Genomic DNA, 23,304 nt, shown 5'->3' on the forward strand with positions numbered 1-23,304 from the left:
GCTATTTTATTGTTTTTGTTTTGCTGTTGAAGATGGCTTAGTGAACACAACCTACTTAATGTGTTTCATATTTTTGTCGAATCCCAGATCTAATTGGATCAAAGCTGTCCAGATGTGCAGCAAACCTAGAGAATTTGCATTGGCTCTGGCTATATTGGAATGCGCAATTAAACCAGTTGTTATGCTGCCCATTTGGAGGGAATCCTTGGGTCACACCAGGTAACATTTGAGTGTGTATAAAAGCAGTTCCGATAATCTCTCCCAGAGTACTTGACAATGCTAGGCCAGGTTCATACCTTAAATGCTCTTATATGTATCTTACGATTAGGTTACGCAGAATGACAGCGATTGAAAGGGAAGAAAAAGAGAAGGCGAAAAAAAAGGAGAGAAAACAAGAAGAAGAAGAAACCATGCAACAAGCAACTTGGGTGAAATATACCTTTCCCATCAAACACCAGGTATTATTTCTATGTAACATTATTCTCTTTTTAAAAAAACAAACCTGACTTATTTTAGCAGATTGCTACTATTCTTTGAGTAAATTTTAAAGGCTGTGAATATTAATGGAATGAGAGTTGAAATAATTGCAGTAATACAATAAATAAAAAAAAGAAGGGACCTGAATGAATTTGGAGTGCTGTTGTAATCAGATCTCACTCCATTAGGGACGTAATCTTGCTCATTTGATCACCAAACATCTTTGATATTGAATGTGGTTAGAGTTAATTAAGGGAAATTCTTAGATGGACCCTTTTTCTTCTCCCCCAGTGAATTCTGAGTGGAGGTCAGTTTCTTAAGGAGTCCAGCTGGGAATGGCAAACCTATATCCCCAAAAGAGTGTATGTGATCTTTTTCTCTCTTACTCTGGTAAGCATGGTACGTAGATGGTTGTTAAACAGTTAGCTGAGAAGATCACAGAATTAGAACGCGCTGACTTTTAGCACATGGAAATTCTAACAACCAGAATCCGAGCAAGAGGGAAAAGTAAATTATGGAATAAAATTGCTCCCCTTTTTTCTTTCAAGAATCCTTTTGCAAAGCTTGTGGAGACAGGTACGCTCTGAGTTTCCCATTTTGTGGGAATAGGGAAAAAGAGGCAGTTCTGACAGGCTGTGCATTCATGTGTGATGAGTCAAAGGATCATATCCCGAAGCACTGGTATTGCAAAGTGTATGACCTGAGAGCTGATTCTTAACCATCGTGGGTGACTTTTACATCAACAGGTAGAACTCTATCATTGTGACCTCTAAGGCTTGTCTGAATTTCTGCCTGAGACACACTCGGAAGTACAACTTGGTAGTGCGCCCTAAATTTTAAAAATTGGAAAATGAATGCAATGAGTCAGCACACCCAGTTGGAAAAAGAGGGCAAAGGTTTCTCAGATCAAAGAAAGATGACACCACAACAGGAGTTGACAGAGGATGCAACTGTTTATAATGAAGTGAATCAAACAAACAAAAAATAAGGCCCAGTGGACAAAAGTGACAACCAAAAACAAATATGACATGACTGCCTGAGAGGCAAATGTTGCATCAATAAAAATACATATTCCAAATCATGTGACGTAATATTTGTACGGCATACTTTCCTTAACTATTTTATCTAGTCGTGGAAATTCCACAGTAATAAAATTTTAGGTAAACTCAAGCAAATTCAAAGAAGGTCAATAAAAATGATCTAAAGAAAAATCTTGTGAAGAGAGATCAAAGACATTAGAATTGTTACTTTTTGAGAAAGAAGAAACTGATAGTAGCAGATACCTGAAATAATTTCTAAAGGACATCAAGATCTGTCCTTCTATATGTAGAAGATGATTTCAATGACAGATCCCATTTGAATATTAAAAAATAATGTCTAAAGGGTCTGGGCAGATTGACAGTGGAGCCAGTTATGGAAAAACTGAAAGGTAACAAAGGTTACCTAAATTAGATAGCTAAATCTCCAGATTTTGCTGTACTCTAGGAACACTACCAATGTTGAGGAATACTGGAAATTATAATTCAGGAGTAGCTGGAGAGCCACACATTTTCCTGTTCCAAGTATGAGCTCAAAAGAATGAAAATAATGGGAAAAATACCCAACTCACTATCGCTAACCGGCCTGGCCGCAGGAGTCTGGAGCAGGAGTGCTTATCCTAGCAGTATAGTCTATTGCTACATGGCATATTCTATTGCAGTTCCCTTGGTTTGTATAATTGTAAACTTGTTTTTTTAAACCTGGTGTCCCTGTGTATATGTGATTTGTGACTTCTTAATTAAGACTTACATTATTTTGGTTAGCCCCTGTAATATACCAGACCCCAACATGGTGGCATGTTTTTTAAAACCCTCTTATATATTGGTTATTAATTTTCCCTACCAAATATAATGCTGCTTTTAATGGGTTGTTTTTGTTCCAGCTTTTATTTTAGTTTAATTCCAGACCTAGGATTTGTAAACTGCTTCAGATTTCTTTGTAATAATTTATTATGCTGGTTTTTTTTATAACTAATACATAAACTGAATGAATTGCCGCCTTGAATGCAGTTCATATAGTACCATAGACATACTTCTCGTTTAGTGTCTGTGTTTTGTTCCAGAGACAGCTTAAGCAGAATCGTCACTAATGGGACATGTGAGGGAGGGAGGGAGACAACATACAGAGACTACAAAGACCACTGGTCGCTGCAGTCTCATTCAGATGAAATTCTCTTGTGTAGTAGGCCAGTCTTACTCAAGCAGGCATTGTTGTCAGGCAGATGAAATTTGGTTGTAAATGTGTACATTGGCTGGAAATGAATTTTTTATTGCTATTATATGCTGTCATATTTGTGAATGGTTGCTAACTTAGATAATTGAGCTAAATGAGGGATAGATGTATGGTTACCCTGAAACAATATTCAGTGCTAATGATCACAGTAATTTAGAAGAGGATATTCTTGGTCAATCTTTTTAGCAAGGTAATAAGGAAAAGATAAATGTTCAGTTTTAAATATCTTGCCAGTTTCCACTTGAATTAATCATCGTTGAGAACCTAAGCATTGTTTGAACTTGGGAAACTAGAGAAATCAGGGTTTAAGATTACTCGTCTGCCTTTTTCAAGTCAGATGTCTGTTCCTGATATACCAATCTCTGGCAGTGAAGAATGACTGTTAACTTAAGGCGGCGTGAATTCGCACCAGACCTTAGATAAACGTTCAATTTAGCATTAGCTGAATTCGTAGAGTAGACATAAGATAAATTTTATTCTTTTTTTTAAAGCTAGCTGTTTTTTATGCTCACAAAATCTGAATAAGTTCTATTGTCACCTTTTCATTCCGATGAAAAGGATTTCTGTTTTAGGCAGAGGCTGTTTGCTCTGAGGGGCGTGTGCACTCCTAACCAATTATTTCTAAAGTCCTATGTAACTTTTCATTGTAAAAAATAAGTTGCCAAGCAAAAGATTGTTTAGAACTTGGGTGGATAAAGCATCAACGTCTAAGACAAAAAAAGAAAAAGAATATTGAAACTATTTCAAAGCCATATTTTATGTGTTGTAAGGATGCAAGTTCATATAAAAATTAACAAAATGTATTTCAACTTTTTCATAGGTCTGGAAACAAAAAGGAGAAGAATATAGAGTAACGGGATATGGTGGATGGATATGGATTAGTAAAACACATGTTCATAGATTTGTACCCAGATTACCTGGAAATACTAATGTCAGTTATAGAAAGTTACTACTTGGTAAGTGCTGGAAATCTTCATTATCATTTTTATTATTTCATTAAATTTTATTATAACTGACCAGTCCAATAGACTCTGGGTGTCTTAGAGCTATGATTTTGAAATATGAAGTCAAGTTTAAAACACCAAACACCATTTTTCACAACATATTTTCAATAAATATTGTAATATGATTTTAATTTCTTTCTAGTTACAGCAAGCATTTTAGGAGAAAAATATACATCTGTAAAATACTCTGTTTCTATCAATTAAATATGGTGTTGCTGTAAAAAGTTGCTAATTATTCACATGTGTTTTAATTTTCTAAATAATGGAAGAAGCAAACTACTGTAATTGGTTTCATATAAAATTTCTACATCTAGTCCATTTAACTATATCAAATTTTGTAATTAAAGAAAAAAAAATTGTGTGTTATATCCTCAAACCCCCAATGTAATAGATTCAAAGCTATATAGAGCAGACTCTAACAAATGGAATGTTTCCATAGATGAAAATCATTTTTATTGATTTCCCCCCTTTCTGATGTGATCAGAAAATCTTTTCTGGAAGGTTAGGGGGCCTTTCATATGATAGGAAAGCACTGCAGCAGAAAGAGAAGGGACAAAATCACCTGCTTTTCCTAGTGAGAGGCTCTACAAGATCAGAATCTCTTTGCAAACAAAATTGTTAAGCTTGTTACAACAATGTCATTTTCTAGTTATTATTGATACAGATAACTATCTGTTTTTATTATGTGGTAATAGTTAATAGCTTTTAATACTTTTGGTGGTCAGGTTTAGTCAATTTCCTCTGTTAAGATCTGATTAGATCTTATGGTCAGATCCTGTATGATTTCATGGTTAGTAGCATTTCTATAGGAAAAAAAAATGCATTTCGGGGGGGGAGGAAATAAAGTGCTCTACTATAATTGCAGTAGTCCTGTTTCTGAATATAGTACTAGGCTTGGAGTAAGCCTTTTGAAAGTATATGCTTCTCTGAGAGGCTTATACTGACAAAGAGACCAAAATCATATGAGTATCTGCGTATTTCTTTATCAGCAAAGAACAACACTGCTGCTATTACAGAACAACAGCACGAATTGGATAAAAGGAAAAATCCAGCAAAAGTAAAAGTAGAGCACTGTTCTTTGAAAGATAGAATAAAGAGCTTCCATGAACCACATAAAAAGGACCAAAAAGAAATTGAATATTCTGAGACCATGAAGAAAAGTCAAACCAAGGAAGAAAATGAACTAAATGAAGAAAAAAGTGAAATTGAACGACATTTTGAAAAATCAGATCAAGCTAAGGAAGGTAATAAGTGCTTTTATCCATTTTAATAAATATCTAACCTTTCATGGTTGAGCAAAATGTTTATGTGTACAACGTTTATTTGAAGACAGTCTAGATAAAATAATTATTCATGGTAGAAACAGAGTGCTTTATTAATTCTATATGCCTGCATATATTGTTGTAAAAGAATATGTAATGAGTCAATTTAGATTAGCCTTCCTCAGTCTGAATTCATTCCAAATGGGGAATTTTGGATTTCCAGGATTTTCTACCTAATTCATCTATGAGCTGTGGTGATGCAGTGGTTAGAATGCAGTACTGCAGGGTACTTCTGCTGGCTGCCTACAGTTCAGCAGTTCAAATCTCACCAGGCTCAAGGTTGACTCAGCCTTCCATCCTTCCGAGGTGGCTAAAATGAGGACCTAGATTGTTGGGGGACAATATGCTGACTTTGTAAATAGCTTAGGGAGGGCTGTAAAAGCACTATGAAGCAGTCTTAAGTGCTGCTATTGTTGATGCTGTACATCAGAGATGGGGAACAATGGCCCCTTTACAACCTGTGGACTTTGACTCCCAGAATTCCTGGGTCAACCATAGGTCGTAAAGAGGCCATCGTTCCCCACTCCTGCTGTATATAATGATAGGAGTCAGTTATATAATTGGATGCTGCCCTCGTTGGGTAGCTCTAACTTGGGTTGTCAATATATGTGTTAACTAATAAAGTGTCCTACTGATTAAATATTTTTTATAGATGAAAAAGGAATCTGTGAAAATGATAAAGACATCAAGGAAGAACCTATGGAAGTAGATGAAGTGAAAATGGATACTTCCCCCAAATGTGAAGAAACTCCAATCAGTGCAGATTTAATAAATGTTAGCGAAGGTTTTCACTTAAGGACATGTTATAAAAGGAAAGTGAAAACATCAAAATTAGATGGACTACTTGAAAGAAGAGTAAAACAGTTTACCCTAGAGGAAAAGCAGCGATTGGAAAGAATTAAGCTTAAAGCTGCTTCCACTTCCTCAGATTGTAAATCTCTGAGTCCACAAAGAAATACAGATGACTTATCATTAGCTAAGGCAGTAACAGATGAAAACAGAGCCCATATTTCAGGTACAAAGCAATCTGAAGATCCTGTTAAAGACTGTTTGTCACCTAACAACCTCCACTTGAATAAAACCAGTGAATCAATCCAATCCTTGTCTTGCTTGAATAGACTTTTAGATGAAGAATCAGGCCTCATTTCAGATCCGTGTTCAGATTCTCAATGTTTGATAGCAGCAAATGCTCATGGAAGTGCTTCTGAACCAGTGAATACGGAAAAAAATAAAGTGCTGAGTAAGGAGGGTGATAATTCAACCATGGAACATTCTCAAGCAATAGACAATAAAGAATCAACTAAATGCAGTGTGTTAGAGGACAATGAAAAAAGTTCAGAGGAAATCACAGGGCCTAATTGTGAACATAATATGCAGCCAGAGGGAATTGAACAGAACTGTGAAAAAGAGACTGCATCTTTCATTAAAAAAGGAAATGAAACCTTAAAAACTGAAAAACAGGGCTGTGATTCTGTAGAAGCTTGTAATTTAGAGGATCATCATGCAGCAAATAGCACAAACGCAAGTCTACCGAAAAGCAATGAAGATGCATCTGAACCAAAGGTTGCATTAAATCCCAAGCAAGCCCTTGAAGGCCTAAAATCATTACGTACTGAGCTTATTTCAGAGAAGGCATTTGAAGCCCAGATTCCTGACATGATAGGAGAAAAAATTATTGATGAAATTACACACTGTAAAATTGCTGAAACAAATGGCGAAAAGCTAGAGCAGGCAAAGTGTGATCCTCCAACTTCCATAAGCAAATGCATCGATCAGATTAAAAGCATTGCTGATAAAAACAACAATAAAAATGGAGAACACGATGTCCAGGTGGACGGAGGAAAGTCGGCAACATATCAGATGAATGGAAAAGATGCTGATTTTAAAGTATTACCAAATGAAGAATGCTTAAAAAGAGAAGCTGAGGGTAACCTTGACTCTAAAGTAAATAATATTAATAAAAACAATCTGCTAGGTAAATCATTTCCTTCTAATGAATCTGTAAAACCATTTATGAATGGAGATATTGCTGTGGAAGATGTGAATGAGAGAAAAAATTCAGACAATGAGTTTTCTGTACAGAGTTCTGTGGCTCCCGACTATGATCCTGGAGGTGGTGTTTTACCTCAGGAGGATACATCTCGGTCTGCTCAAGACAGTGGAAGGAAGCAGTGTTCTTCTGAAAGATCTAGTCCAGTTGATGATGCATCCCTCACAGCTGTCCATTCCTGTAACGAGAACAGTAGAAGTAGTGAAACAGAAGGTATGGAGATTGAGTCATCGTGTATTAAGAAGGCTGCTCTGTCGCCTGTAATTTCATGTGAAGAATCTAGTTTGAGTAACGACTTTGCTGATCAGAATGGACTGCAGCCACACAGAGTTAAAAACATCAATGGAGAGAATGCAGTGAAAGCCGCTGTGACTGAAGTGACCACTACATCTACCATTTCTACAGAATCAAAAACTGTTTATAAAGTGTCAGAGCTTTCAGCAGTCAATGAGGATAAAGAACGTATGGTGTCATTAACTGAAAATTGTTCCATATCCACCGTAACAACCACAACCACCACCACTGTAACAAAGCTTACCACTCCCACCACCGACAGTAGTACCGATGTTATTTCTGTAAAAGAGCATAGTAAAACCGTGGTTACGACGACAGTGACTGATTCCTTGACAACCCCAAGTGGAACATTGGTGACTTCTATGACAGTCAGCAAGGAATATTCCACAAGGGACAAAGTGAAACTAATGAAATTTTCAAGACCTAAAAAAACTCGTTCTGGGACAGCATTGCCTTCTTATAGAAAGTTTGTTACTAAAAGCAGCAAAAAGAGCATATTTGTTTTACCCAGCGATGACTTGAAGAAGCTGGCAAGAAAAGGAGGGATTAGAGAAGTTCCTTGTTTCAACTATACTGCTAAGCCTGCTTTGGACATCTGGCCTTATCCATCCCCAAGACCAACTTTTGGTATCACTTGGAGGTACACTGTTATAACAATGTTAAAAAATAATAACAACACTGAGTGGGAGAAGATTTTGTTGTGCACGTGTTGTGAATATATTATTATCCAGTACTTTAATTGTCATCACTTAAAAATCTTAATTGTTTATGATTTTGTCCCTAAGATACTGGACCTGTTCTTAACAGGAGAATAATATTCCTTGTATGTGTATTTAGAAAGAAAGATTGACTAGCTGCTTCTCAGTCAGGAATATGGAACAATATTGGGGTAGGGAATCTTGTACCTAATGCAAATTTGGCAATTTTCTGCATATGGTATGTGGAGTGATGACGAAAGAAGAAAGCTTGCAGGGGGTATGCACTGTAAAGATTAAATACGCTGAAAAGTACCCACTGAAACAACAAACTAGAGAGTGGAAATATTCTGGAATACCATTCTTTTTAACTTGAGCCTCTTAAAATGAATGCAGCCTAAAGAATTACACACTGCAAAAATTTATTATTTTAAGATTATCCAAAATGATGGGTGAAAAACTCTGGTTTCCAGTTCTGAGCTATGGTACAGAATTATTCCTATTCCTTTCATGATTAGTCCCGTGGCTGGGGTATGTGGAATGAGGCAAGGGAGGGCTACAGAATTATCATGGCTAGACAAATGCGTGGCATAGTAAGTTTGCTTTATGTTATTAAACAGGGTTTTGCTTGATAAACATCATTTTAACAGCAACTAAAAGCTTGAGAGCTTTCAAAATAATCACAGTTCATGTTCTAATACGTGCCCCTAGTATTATTTTGAGCGTTCCAATACTAGAGATTTTAAATCATAAAAAATAATTTTCAAATTGCCATTGCAAAATGTTTTTTCATAACTTACCTTTTTTGGTCAACTTATCAAAGCCATGAAAAAAACATCTAATACCATATTAATTTGGTTTCAGTAAATATTTGAGACTAAAACTATAATTAGTTGATCCACTATTCTAGAAATATTCTGTAACTTGGCATTTAAATGAGCAGAATTCAACATATGATAGCATAGATCTATATAGAGGTAGTCCTTGACTTACAACAATTGAGCCCAAAATTTATGTTGCTAAGTGAGAGAGCTAAGTGAGTTTCACCCCATTTTGCAACCTTTCTTGCCACCATTGTTAAGTGAATTGTTGCAGTTGCTAAGTAAGTAACATGGTTGTAAAGTGGATCTGGCTTCCTCATTGACTTTGCTTGCCAAAGGGCATTAAAAGTGGTCACATGACTCTGAGAAATTGCAGCTATTACAAATATGAGCCAGTCACTTAGCATCCAAATTATGATCACGTGATCATGGGATGCTGCAATGGTCATGCGAAAAATGGTCGCATCAGAGGTGGCATTCAGCAGGTTCTGACCAGTTCTGGAGAACCGATAGTGGAAATTTGGAGTAGTTCAGAGAACCGGCAAATACCACCTCTGACTGGAGATTTTACAGTATCCTTCCCCTGCCACACCCACCAAGCCACGCCCACAGAACCGGTAGTAAAAAAAAATTAATCCCACCACTGGGTCACATATTTTTCAGTGTGGTTGTAACTTCAAATGGTCACTAAACGAATGGTTGTAAGTCAAAGACTATCTGTAATCGCTGCTTATACTATGTATGCTTCTATATGTGAAAGTACACTCCATTTTTAACTATGATTGAAAGAAAAACATTAATTTTATCTCAGAAGATCAATGGCTGTTTCTTTTAGGATATTGAAGATGGCCAGCCGATGAATTTCTTTTGGGTTTTTTTCCAGGTACCGACTTCAGACTGTAAAATCTTTGGCAGGGGTAAGCCTCATGTTGAGGTTACTCTGGGCATGCCTAAAGTGGGATGACATGGCTGCCAAACCTCCACCAGGAGGAGGAACTACACGGACAGGTAGAGTTGACTTTAAAAAATCTGAATAATTGAACAGTTTTTCAAAATGCGCAATATATTATGGGAACTGGAACTCTGAAATCTATTATTATTGTGAAATTCTGTTTTGGGTTTATTTAAATTACGCTTTCTGTTCCCGCCCAATATGTCATACTTGGATGAATATAAATGAAACTGAAACTAATTCCAGTCCATGATTTAACAGGAAACTTTGGTCACACTACTAAACACAGACTAAAAAAAAATTGATATAGCAAGGATTTTGGATGTTGTTGTTTAAGTAGGAAGATATTTATTGAAAAGAAGATACCCAGAAATGCCAACCAGTGGCGCACTCTTATCTTCCTAGATCATAACTGGATTCTGTTGAACAGAAAACTCAAAGCATGCTGACACTGGTTTCAGAGGAAACCATTCCCTGGTATTAGAAACCAAACTCAAGCATAAAAGACAACACAGTGCATTTAACCATAGGTTTTCTATGATATCTAAATTGGGGGAACTGGTTCAAATACTTCCTATAAATTAAAACTGAAGTGGTTTGCATTGCTGGTTTGCCTCTTACTTGTTGGAATATTATAATAATGCTGGTTTAACTGTCTTTGTTGCTGGGCAAAGAGGAGGGAAGAAGAGCCAAGCTTTTGATACTCATTTCCATAAAGCATTGCTTATTAGGACTTTATCTGAATATAAATATAACCTGTGACTTGACTTTTAGCTGGTCAGGCTCATTTTTTACTAAGTCTTTCACTCCTTCAGTATTCCATCAATATTGGGATTTCAGCATAACATAATTCCCTGGAGATTAGACATGCTCTGTCCCTATTGGTTTTTTGTAAGGCTCTAAAGACCTGGTTTTGTGGCTAAGCCTGGGGCCCAGAGTATGTGGTTGGCCAGGATCCTGGAACTGAAGGGCAACACTTTGTTACAATCAGAAATATCGTAAGCATCTTTGTCAATTTTCAGAGTTTCAGAATACATAAGATAATGTCAGTTTAAAAATCGATCCTCAGAATAATTTTTTAAGAGAAGACAGTGTAAAAAACAGTGCAAAACCAATTAAATCTCTTAGTTTTGGTTTTAGTACAGTTTTTAATATTTTATTCTGTGTAGTTTTTAATGATTTAATACTTTAATTATTATTTTTTGCTTGTTTTATAACTTGTAAGCTACCCAAGAGTCACCTTGTAGAGGAGAAGGGTGGCATAAAGATTTAATTAATTAATTAATTGTAAGCCTCCACATTTATAGACTGCTTGTAAGAGAATACTGCTTAATGTGGATTCATTTTTAATATATTAGTCATTTAATTGATCATCCTGCACTGATGAATATTTGCAAGAAGATACTGAGGGAGAATATCACAGAGTTTGGGATTGAGTCTTGATCATTGTCACTAAACTTTTCCAGACCAGAATTTGTTTGGGCATGACAATATTAAAAGGCATTTCCCTTTTTTCCCTATGTGTGTGCAGATATTTTCTTGCCTCCAAATGCAGCAGGCTATTATAGATTTCTTCTGACACAGATCTCAACTATTTGCTTTACAAAAGGTTTTTGAAGTTGGTTCAAGGGCTATAGAAGGCAGAGTTCTGAATTAGTCAATGAGTTACTCATTTTCTGGCTGGTAGAAAAGATATTTATGTTTCTCATTCATTTAAATGTTTTGCAGTTAGAAATTGCAGTGGACTTTTCTTTTTTGTCTATTCTGTTACTCTTTATTATTAATTATAGTTTAAATTATGGCTATTCTGCATATTATCTTAAAGATCTTATGTTCAAAACATGCAGCTATTTTCATCAAATAAATATAAGACTTACAATCACAATTGAGCCAAAATTTCTGTTGCTAAGGCAGTTGTAAAGTGATTTATGTCTCATTTTATGATCTTTTTGCCACAGTTAAGTGAATCACTGTAATTATTAAGGGAATAATTTGGTTGTTAAGTGAATCTGTTTCCCCCTATTGACTTTGCTTGTTTGAAGCCTGCTGGGAAGTTTACAAATGGTGATAACATGACCCCAGGACCATATAACTGTCATAAATATATGCCATTGCCAAGGGCCCAAATTTTGATCATGTGATAATGGGGATGCTATAACAGTCATAAGTGTGAAAAACAGTCAGAAATCACTGTTTTCAATGCTGTTGCAACTTTGAATGGTCACTAAACGAATGATTGTAAGTTGAGGACTACACGTAAAATCCAGTAATATTAGTCACATTTCTGTACTTCATTTTAGCTTCATTATGAGGTTCACCTAATCAATAACTTAAACTTGAAGTTACAAAATTTTAAAGAGTATCCTGACATACTGCACAATTGATTAAAACTTTTATTAATCAATAATGGAGGTTAAATGTGAAGTACCAGGAGAGGGGAGGGTTGGTGGGGTTCTGCACATATGCTAAAACAAACAATATGTGCAGTTTTTAAACCAAAACTCCAGAATTTCAGCTAACATTTGTGGTAATGTCTTTTTACATGGATGAATGAATGTTCAAATATATTTCTAGAAACATCAGAAATGGAAATTACAACAACTGAAATAATCAAACGGAGAGATGTTGGACCATATGGGATTCGATCAGAGTACTGCATACGGAAAATTATTTGTCCTATTGGTGTTCCAGAGGCCCCCAAAGGTAAACATGTGAATAAAATACACAAATAATCTAGATAGGCTAAAATGATCTATGTTCATGCTGATATTTAATTGATTGATGTCGCTTTTTTGTCAGAAACACCAACCCCTCAGAGGAAGGGTCTTAGATCGAGTGCTTTGAGGCCTAAAAGGCCAGAAACACCAAAGCAAACAGGACCAGTCATCATTGAAACCTGGGTGGCAGAGGAGGAGTTGGAATTATGGGAGATAAAAGCATTTTCTGAAAGGTAAGGTGACAACTGAAACCTGTTCTAGCTATACCAAGGTAAATATTTGAATGCATTTGAGTTATGCCAGTTGGTTTAACAAACAAACTGAAACCTCAGAAAAATCACAGAATATGAACAAGAAAAAATCTTTAGCTCTAAGGGGCGGTGCTCATCTCTGTTACAAAGCCAAAGATCCAGCGCTGTCTGAAGATGTCTCCGTGGTCATGCGGCTGGCATGACTAAACGCTGAAGGCACATGGAACACTGTTACCTTCCCACCAAAGTGGTCTCTATTTTACTACTTGCATTTTTACATGCTTTCGAACTGCTAGGTTGGCAGAAGCTGGGACAAGTAACAGGAGTATACTCCATTACGCAGAGCTAAGGATTCGAACTGCTGATCGACGAGCTCAGTGTCTTAGCCACTGAGCCACCATGTCCCTCAGGAAAAAATCCCCTTCTTGATAACCATTGTTTCTTCATTTCGATGAATGTAATGCAAAAAAAATATTAGCTGTTGAGGCTGTTAAACTGATTCCAGTTAAAAAAAACTGTACAGTCACTTTGCTTTCCTGTTTCTTCATTTCTAGTCATTCTTTTGCCTAGTTATAACCTACCAAATTATGTGTTGGAATTTCTTTTGTATATCCTTTCTTTCCCCAGTTTTGTGGTAATTCTACTTGGGTCCAAAATCTTGTTTAGTTTTTCCAGGTTTCCTTGTTTTTAACATGTTTATACTCAGGAAAATCAAATTTTGAAAAGTGGAAACTTGCCAAATTTCAGTATTCCTATTCTTTCCACTTATCTCATCATAAGAAAAAAATTGCCTTATTAATTGAATGGGCAGCATATAAATTCAATAAATAAGTACTGATACCATTCTGTAGCTTTATATCCTATGACTCTCTTTGACTTCATTGTGCTTCTTTTAGGAGTTGCCAGGCTTATTTTAACACAAGGCAATAAAGTCCTTCCATATTTGTTGTACATTGAGTTCCATAAGTCCTACCATGATAACAGTATTATCTGGTGGTAATCAGAATTGATGCATTGGGTTGCCTTCCCTTGTCTCAGTTTGGGCACCTTTCTTCCAAGCTTTTTAAGATCTTTTTTTAAGTTTTTGAGCTTTAAGCCCCTACTTCACTTACTAAAGATAAATTATCCATTGTTTCATTTAGGTAACTGTTTCACCTGGACATTAAAATAGTTCGACCAATGCTGCAGGCAAATCAGATATTGCAAGCATTGTCTTAAATTAAATTCAGAGGTGGTCAACAGTTGGTTCTAAAGGATATGAATGGAAGTCTCCAATTCTCTTGTTATGGGAATGGCGTAGGAAGAGCAACTGGGGGCTACATAGGGAAAATGTAATGAGACATTCCTTTTTTTCCTCCCAGCAGGAAATTTTCATTAGATCCAAGTTTCCTCTAGAGTTGCAGACAATCAGATTTAAGGGCATTCATAAAATATTTCAAAAGGAAGAATAATTTATAAGGTTAGATCATGTTGACATTTGAAAATTTCAGGAACTTAAGATGCACTGTACTAATAGCTTGGAAATTAGTTCTCTTGGTATAAAAATTGTAATTACTTGATAATGCTTGGTATTTTCTATACTTCTCTTTTTCAGGGTGGAGAAGGAAAAGGCCCAGGCAGTTGAACAACAGGCTAAGGTTAGTGAACAGAAGAAGGCAGAGGAGTTCAAGGCTCAAATGGAGGCTCAACTCAAACAGCAACGATTGGCTGCCCAACAGGTGGGGTAGCCTTTTAGAAGTCCCACCTGTTAAAAGTTTGCATTTATGTACAATTAGCAAATTAGCATGGAAGTGTGTCTTCCTTGAACATTTTCTTATGAGTAACAATATATGAAACTCACTAGTGGGAATCTAAATTGGTACTTCAGATTTTTGACATTTGTTGTACTTGCTTACATTACACTTCATGTGGAGGCTTTTCTGCAGGGTTGTATGCCTCTCCAAATTGTTGCAAAGCTATTAATGTAGATGTTGACAGACTATCTAATTTGGCAGGGTCTGGTGAATGTAACTTTTGGCATTCTACCAAGTATGCAATCAGAAACACTTCCATGTTGGAATGGAAATGGGGTTCTTAGATATATTTATATAATCTTTGATACAGAATGCATCTGCTGTGAATGAGGCATGCACCCAAGGCTGACATCTGGTAATTAACTGTCGTTTTCCTAAATTTCTTCTTAACAGTTGCTTTTTCTCTTAATTGTTATTGGTTCTTTATGTTATGTCCATTTCGCTTTTCCAAGTGAAATGCTCACCCAAGTCAGGTTATGTATTAATATAAAATGAAACAGAGCACATCTTGCTGGATTTGGCACTCATGAACAAAACAAGCAATAATAGCAAAAGCAAAATGGGAGGAAAAAAAGATTAATTAGAACACCTTCTTTTCATCTGCTTTATTGACAAGGACATTAAAAACAGTTCTTTTAAACACTCTAGGAAAGTGTTCAGTCCTTACTTCTCTAGCAGACATGCTATTTCATACCAACTTTTAATTAAATATTACAGTGTAGCAACACAAATAAGAACTATCTGTTCTTATTAATAAAATATTTCAGGTATCAGAAACCACTCAGTAATAGGTATCCTTGCATGCATATACAAACAGAAATATTAATTTATTTACAAAATTGATTCATAATCTTCCTACAACTTGTATGCCACTTAATTCTCAGTAGCTTACATCAAGCAACTACATGAAAACAAATCATAACAATCTAAATAATAAAATCAATAAGTCAGCTTGATCAATTATTGGTGTATTAGATTAAACTAATATAAAAGCAAGGAAGATAAAATTTTCAGATTTGTGCCAGCTGTTGCCTCAAACAATAAATCTCCTCCTGAGTGCACCAGCCAAGAAAAAGATGTCCTCGTTATCCCCAGATGGTTTCCTGAGAAGCTACGTTTTCAAATCTCGTCAGAAATCCAACAGAGTAGGTTGTTCTGGTATCAGGAGCAAGCTACTCCAAGAGGGCGGGGGGGCATCACTGAAAAAGCTGAAATGTTTAAGAATCCCTGTAGATGGCATTCCCTTGGAGAAGAGACCTTAGGATCCTCCTCTTCTAGCTCATACTGGATGGACAGGTGGGCAGCCTATCTAGAAATCATTGCTGTAATCTAGGTAGATGATGACAAGGGCATGATTGAATAGGCACTATGCCTCCTAATTCAAGAATGGCCACAGTTGATGCATCAAATACAATTATGGAAAAATCCTGGATATTATCTACTACTGGGAGTCTGGGAGGATCCCGAAAACCCCTCAGACTGCAAGTTAGCTCTGTCTGGGGTTGCACAACCTCAATTGAGAACTAGTTTCTGTATTGTTAGCTTCCTAATACACAGCCACTACATTTTGCTAGGGTGGAGTCTGAAACAGTTTTTTCCTATCCATATCTACGTAGACACCAGGTCACGAGCTTTGCTGTTTCTCTTGTCTATTTGGGATCAGGTCTATTTGTTTGTTTATTGATGCAACTTCATCCCATACAGACTGGGACGAGCTTTGCTATTTCTGCTCCATATCTGGGCCTGAATCTTGTCTGAAAGAGATTCAGAGGACCCATTTTGTTTCAGAGGTCTCTGCAGCTGTATGCATATTCTCAGAAATGTTCTCTAAGGATCAAGTGATGGCTTCTTTAAGAGGGAGCATACCATGTTTTTTCTACTGAGAAGGGAATGCCTTTCCCTCATGGAGGTGTTCACTATTGACTAAACTCTCCCTTCTGTAATCTCTGTGGCAGTTTTCTCTAGCCTGATAGTGAAAGGGTCCAATCCACTAGATTAATAGCACAGAGGATTGTGTTAACTTCTGGATCCATATGTTCATTTTGTTTATTTTACAAAATTTATATAGCTACTTACTCATAGCGACTCTAGGCGGCTTACAAACAGTTGTTCAAGATAAAGTTCTTTCATCTCAATTATCTAGAATTGCTGCTTTATCCGAAGTGCCTGTAGTATTTCATAAAATAATATTGCCCAATTAAAATCTTACATAATAACTGCAGGCCCTGTTTTCTTAAAAATGTATCAATTAAGAGGATTTTTTTTAAAGAGTCTGACACTGATTCTTAAAAAAAACCCACTCCTGATTGAATAGTTAAATATTTTACTTTCGCCATCATAATAAAAGACTTCACAGAGTGTTCCAAGCATTGCATATTACAATGGGTTGGATCCAGAGCTGCCATGTTGTGGAATCTGGTGAATTGGATGTTCTGTGGAGGAATTCTCTCAAGTAAAAGGTGCCATCTGAGCTGGGTGCTGCCGGTCAGTGAAGAAGAGGATCCCAGATATAGAATCTCAAAAGCCACTTGAGGGCTTCTCTTTCCTCACACATTCTTTCTTAGAAAGCTTCCAAAAATTTGGTGCCAGTGCTTTTTTTTACAACTGGGGAGTGGGGAATTGGATACAAGAGGAAGAGAAACAGGAATTGTATGAGGAGCTTCTCAAATACTGGCCAGGGACTCCCAACTTGAACAACTCTTGACTGCTGCTGAAAATTTGCTTTAAAGGTTTGGGATCCTTTGACAAAAACCACAACTAGGTATCTATGATCTCAGGAGGGTGAGAATTAATTAACTTACGGAAATATTTACTGCTTTTCATGAATGCCATCCTAAAGCACTCTTCAGCGTTGCTATAAAAAATTGAGTTTCAAAGTGCCAAGTTACAGAAATGCTACCAATCTAAGAAGGAGCTCTAAGAATATTCTTTGTAGGTCAATTTCTTAGCTGCTATATTACAATATAGCAGGTTTCATATGGTCAGGACTTCAGTGGATAACAGCTTCTGTATTTTAATGTTGTGTGAAACTTTGTAATGGCTAACTGTCCATTATAGCTGGCCTTTTCTTTATAAAATTTTATCTCAAATTAGTGGAATGTCTTGAAGGATTATGTGAGTGAGCTTATCTTTTGCACATTTACACAGTTGTATTTGCATATTTACATAGTTATCCAGTTGTATTTGTAAGATAACCTTTATTGTCACTTTTTTTTTGTGAACACACTGGCACACATTAAAAAATATAATTCTGATGCTTACTCTGGAAAGAATATAAATATACACACACAAACATACACACACACACACATACTATCTATACACACACACACACATACATGCATATATTAATACATTAATCACAGTCCATTTTGAAAACAGCAGAAAAAAGAGTCTTGAGAGTTAACAATGTTGATATTAGTGCTTGGTTCCAAAAATATAAATGAAATTCAGCCTTAACTTGCCTGGTCTACATAAGATCTCAAATCTACCTTTTCTTATTCTTGGGAACATGTCTGGTATGATTGCCAAAATAGAAAAATGCATCCCCTCCCCTCCAAAAAAACAAAACCCACTACATTTTGCCCATATGAGTGATATGACCTTGCTTTTTTGTCCCTCTTCCCTGTACAGCTTTTAATTACAAATGTTGTCCACCTTTGTATTTTGGGATAAGAATGATGATGCAGTTGTATGGAGGAATGGTAGCTGTTCTTTGTGATAGCATGATGTTTAACTTTCTTAGAAGCGACTGGAACAACAGAAGCAGGCGCCTGTCGTGTGTGGAGCTGCTACAGCTACTACAACTAGCAGTACTGTGACCACAGTCTCCACTCCTCAGAAAGTTGTAGTAGGCCCATTACCACGCTCCATGCCCAGTGGAGCCAAAGTAGTGCTGGCCACCAAAATGGGATCTCCAGCTACAGTAACATTCCAGCAGAACAAGAATTTTCACCAGACTTTTGCTACCTGGGTTAAACAAGGCCAGCCTTCAACAGGTAAAGGACTTAGTTAAAATATACTCTCCGTGGGTTATCTTAACTGGGATCTGTAGTAACAAGTTTTTATTTACAATATTGGAGCTTGCTTATACCAGGGGTGCCAGCTATGGTCTTTGGAATTATGGGGAGCTGCCAAGGGGGCTACAGCTAAGAGACAGTTTTACGGAGCTGCTGTTTGCATAACCTGGCATTGCCATTACTTGAACAGTGCAGCTCAGAAAGTTCCTTACACACAGTTTCACCTGGAGATGTCAGCTGAAAAGCAGAACCATCATGCTAACTATCCTGAAGACCATTGTGTGACTGGTGGGGGCTGCGTCCTGGAATTATTAAGCCTAATTAGAGTGTTCTTCCGAAGACAGATTCCTCAATTGTGTATGATGGCAGTGCGTTTTGTCAGCATGATATATTTGTAAACTACTTCCAAGAGATTAAAAATTGCCTTTGTTGGATGAAGCTGAGACTCACTTGTTAAGTCAGTCATGTGGTCATTAAGTGAATCTGGCTTCCCCTCCTGACTTTTCTGGTCAGAAGCCAACTGGGAGGATTACATGATTCTGGGACAGTGGCATTGTCATAAATGCAAATCAGTTGCCAAGTGCCTGAATTCACGTGGCCACGCAGGCCTACTGCTACAGTCATAAGTGTGAAAAACAGTCATAAGTCACTTTTTTCAGTGCGGTTGTAACTTTGGTCACTAAATGAGTGGTTGTAAGTTGAGGTCTACCTGTACACATTCTTAAAAGGAAGGAAATTCTTAGTAGAATTCTGAGCTCAGCAAACATGCAACTGAACATTATCTGTGCAATGGTTTTAGTTCACGCTAGGGATGCTGAGGGTATATACAGTATATGTGTGTGTGTGTGTGTGTGTGTGTGTGTGTGTGTTCAGCCTAGTTTCTTCCATTAAATTGGGATATAAAGCATGGAAACAAATCCTTGGGATATTGAGGATTACCCACCCACCCACCCCCCCTTTTGCAACAAGGAAATATATTCTTTGTGCTAGCTAGCAAACCACAAGGAATGGCTATGTGTGCTGATTCTGTGGTGTAGGCCCCACTGACTTCAGTGGCTCCTGTCACAAGTCATCAGGCATCGCATTCTGTCCTCCTCCCAACCTATGTTGAGGGTGAACGTCTGCAATGGAGATTCTGTAGGGATGGAAAGGATAGAGATGCCCCACCTTGAAGACTCATCCTTTGCATGTGGCAGAGAACAAAAAGGAGGGTAGGGATGATGTGCTTGTCTCATTCCCTCTTGAAGTAAGGCTTTCACCTTTTCTCATGCTTTACCTTCCTGCCTGCCTTATTTATAAATAACTCAGGCTGATAGACAACAAATAGCTAATACTCCTCCCTCCTCCTCTATTCCCCAGAATAACCACCCTGTTAGATGGGTTCGGCTGAGAGAGAGTGACTGGCCTCAAGTCACGTAGCCAGCTTTCATGGCTAAGCTGGGACTAGAACTCACAAGTCTTCTGGTTTCTAGGCCAGAACCTTAACCACTACACCAAAGTGGCTGTTATCAGTTCAGTTATTTTCTCCTCCTGCACAGTTGCCTGCTTTCAATTATATCTTCCTCTGTTATTGAATTCTAGAAAAAAATATAGGCTGACCCTTCCCCATTTGTGGAGAAAATTATTTGAGAGAAAGCTGTCTTCTTTTGCGTTTGTAAGCTTAAACCAGCTGTTAGTTTATATATCAGTTTTGCCACAAAATGTTAGAGCAAGGAGCTCGTTCCAACGACTCCCACACTCCAAAGAATTTGTATTTAAATTAATCTAAATGTTGTCATAAATGTTGAAAATGTTTTTATGTATTACCACATCCATCTATAATTTTATAAACCTTAGTCTTGCCCTCCAACTCTAATTAAGAAAAGATTCTTTAGCCTTTCTTCGATGAAGGCTGTGTATTTAAAAATCCAAGTGAATGCAGCTGCACTTACATAATGATGTCATCTGGGCAGAAGAGTGAAATAGAAACATTGCTATTGATTGATTTATTGAAGTGAGTTAACTGTCAAAAGAAATCTACACATATACATTGGGATTTTTTTTGTTTTGTTTTTGGCCCCAATTTCTGGTTTATTAGCCACCAGCACAGCTGCTACATCAGCAACTACCATATCTAGCAGTGGTCAGACTTTCCAGATTGCCAGCAGTCCAGTAACCATGGCGGGCAAAGTGATTACAAAGCTGCCTCTTCCTGCAAATAGCAAAATAGTTGCTGTTAATGTGCCAGCTACTCAAGGAGGTAGGAAAATGTCATGAAAAACTAAATTCTTTTTTTTTTTAATTGGGGGTTTCCTAGTAAATTATCTATGACCTTTCTTTAGAGAAGGTTACTTGGGATTTGTTCATAATCTGTTTTAATTTCTTTAACTGGTATTTGTTCACATTGGCATCTATAAATTCCCATGCAGTTGTCTTTCACAGTCTGAATTGAGAAACTGTGTTTAAAATCAAAGTCGGTATACGGCTTATCAATGGTAGACATTAAAGAAAGCCAGTAGCAGACTAAAGGCCCAGGTTATAATTTTTTAATTTGACAAGGTGTTTGTTATTACATGTACTACTGTAAAATAATCACATTCACTATATTAAATTGTTATTATCTTTAAACTTAAATGAAATCAAGTTTAGCTATTGTCTATTATTATTTATTTATTTGTAACATTTATGTCTTATATTAAACTCTGCGTCCCTCCCCATCACAATTAAAATTTCATCCATAATAAAACAACGTAATACTCATAATTCTAATACCATAAAATTTAAAAACCTGGTACTAAAGCTGAACTTCCAAAATGCAGTCCCTCAGTTAAATCCTCTCATCCATCTCACCCTGTCCTAGCACTTAGGGTTAAGACCCCAGGTCCTTAGTGCTTTTTGGAAAGCTAGCGGTTAGAGGCCTGCTGAACTTCAAGGGGAAGGCAATTCATAGGGCAGGGGCTGCCCTAGAAAAGGCACACTTCCTGATCCCACAAGATGGCAATGTTTAAGAGAAGAGACTAGGAGTGTGCCCACACTACCTGAATTGGCAGGATGGCTAGTTGCCCTTTGGAAGAGGGGTCCTGCAGGCAATTGCAGAAGTTGTGAGTGCTCCATCACTGGAGGCTTTTAAGAAGAGATTGGACAGCCACTTATCTGGAATGCTATATGGTCCCCTGCTTGAGCACAGTGTTGGAGAAGACCTCCACAGTGTTAGAAGACCTCCAAGATCCCTTCCAACTCCGTTATTCTGTTACTTGTTGTAACTTGGCCCTGGGCCACATAGAGCTTTAAAGATAATAAGCAGCACCTTGAATTGCACCTGGAAGGAAACTGGAAGCCAGTGCAGTTTGTGCAACAGAAGTGTTCAAAAGATAAACCTAGGGGCATCCATCATAGTGCTGCCCCTGCATTCTAGACTAGTTGTGTGGTCTTCAAGGGCAGTCAGCTCCATATAGAGGGTGTTTCAGTAATCCAAAGCAGGAAGTGACCAAGACACTTTCAGGTAAACCAGGTGTCAGCCCTTTCAGTGTCAGCCCTTTCAGGTAAACCAGGCAGGAAACATGACTAGATGAGCTAAATCTACTTTACTGGAAGGCTGCATTAACAGGATCTTGCAAGCAAAAATTCCCGCCACCACTTTTAAATGTCTGATCAATTAAGTCAGGTCCTTCCTGAGTATTTTTCTATGACTGTTAAGTGACTATGCGCTCCTCTCCCCAACTTATTTAATTGTTCCCTAGGCCAGGGTCCCTCAACCACCGTCCGCGGACCGGCACCGGTCCGCGGAACAAGTCCTACTGGCCGCTGGTTGCTGGGCGCCGCCATCTTTTTGATGAAAAAGTGCTTCCGGTGAGCTTTTCCGGGTAGAAAGCTCACCGAAGCACTTTTCATCCAAAAAGATGGCGGCGCTAGCGCCTCGGTGAGCTTTTCCGGCAGAAAGCCATTTCTACCCAGAAAGCTCACCGGAAGCGCAGCGCCGCTTATCTTTTGATGAAAAAGTGCTTCCGTGAGGTCACCGGAAGCACTTTTTCATCAAAAAGATGGCGGTGCCCAGCTGATGCCGGCACGGGCCGCGGCGCCCAGCTGATGCCGGTACCGGGCCGTGGGTACAAAAAAGGTTGGGGATCACTGCCCTAGGCAACATTTTTCTTTCATCCCCAAGGTCATTCCCATGGTCCATTACAATGAACAACCTTTCTGCGAGGAAGGGCTCCCAGGCCAGGAAAGGGCACAGCACAGCAGATGCAAATGCCTCCCCCCACTCCAAAAAATGGCTGCCATCTGATCCTCAAGTAGGAGCCATGAACCTAAGAGATACAGATTGCATACCAACTCAGTCTGGGGGTGTGGGGGCATTTGCCACCTCATATAAAGTCAGAGATTAGAAGTCATCTGGGCCTAGAGAGCCAAAAACTCAAGTCATTCCGTCTTGCTAGGTTTGAGTCAAAGCCGGTTCCTCCTCATCCAGACCCTTGCCGCAGGGGTGGGATGCTACCGGTTTGGACCAGTTCTAAAGAACTGGTAGCTCTGTAGAGCAGCAGATACCGAACTGGTTTGCTGGGATGACCTTTTGGTCATCTTTTTGGCCTGCCCGAGCTCTTGGCTGTCCTTTATTTCCTGCTTTTTCAACCTCAGCTGCTTTGCGCGGCACAGCTGAGG

At 37.9% G+C, this 23,304-nt stretch overlaps 1 protein-coding gene across 4 annotated transcripts in view; it reads left to right on the forward strand.

Annotated features, from left to right (window-relative positions):
• BPTF (bromodomain PHD finger transcription factor) overlaps positions 1-23,304 on the forward strand; it is an 80,468-nt gene that overhangs the window by 30,493 nt on the left and 26,671 nt on the right. For 2 of the 4 annotated variants that reach the window (XM_026678759.2, XM_026678762.2), the window contains exons 9-19: positions 88-219; positions 329-458; positions 3,569-3,704; positions 4,742-4,996; positions 5,727-8,058; positions 9,818-9,942; positions 12,461-12,589; positions 12,686-12,836; positions 14,449-14,572; positions 18,393-18,645; positions 20,744-20,905. In XM_026678759.2, coding sequence (XP_026534544.2) covers positions 88-219; positions 329-458; positions 3,569-3,704; positions 4,742-4,996; positions 5,727-8,058; positions 9,818-9,942; positions 12,461-12,589; positions 12,686-12,836; positions 14,449-14,572; positions 18,393-18,645; positions 20,744-20,905 — 3,929 coding nt within the window. The remainder of the gene's footprint in view (positions 1-87; positions 220-328; positions 459-3,568; positions 3,705-4,741; positions 4,997-5,726; positions 8,059-9,817; positions 9,943-12,460; positions 12,590-12,685; positions 12,837-14,448; positions 14,573-18,392; positions 18,646-20,743; positions 20,906-23,304) is intronic. The other 2 variants (XM_026678760.2, XM_087956105.1) reach the window with 1 other exon arrangement.

The sequence above is a fragment of the Notechis scutatus genome, chromosome 2 (genome assembly GCF_049901735.1).
Source record: "Notechis scutatus isolate UNSWTSFEM ecotype Mainland chromosome 2, rNotScu1.2, whole genome shotgun sequence".
NCBI lineage: Eukaryota > Metazoa > Chordata > Lepidosauria > Squamata > Elapidae > Notechis > Notechis scutatus.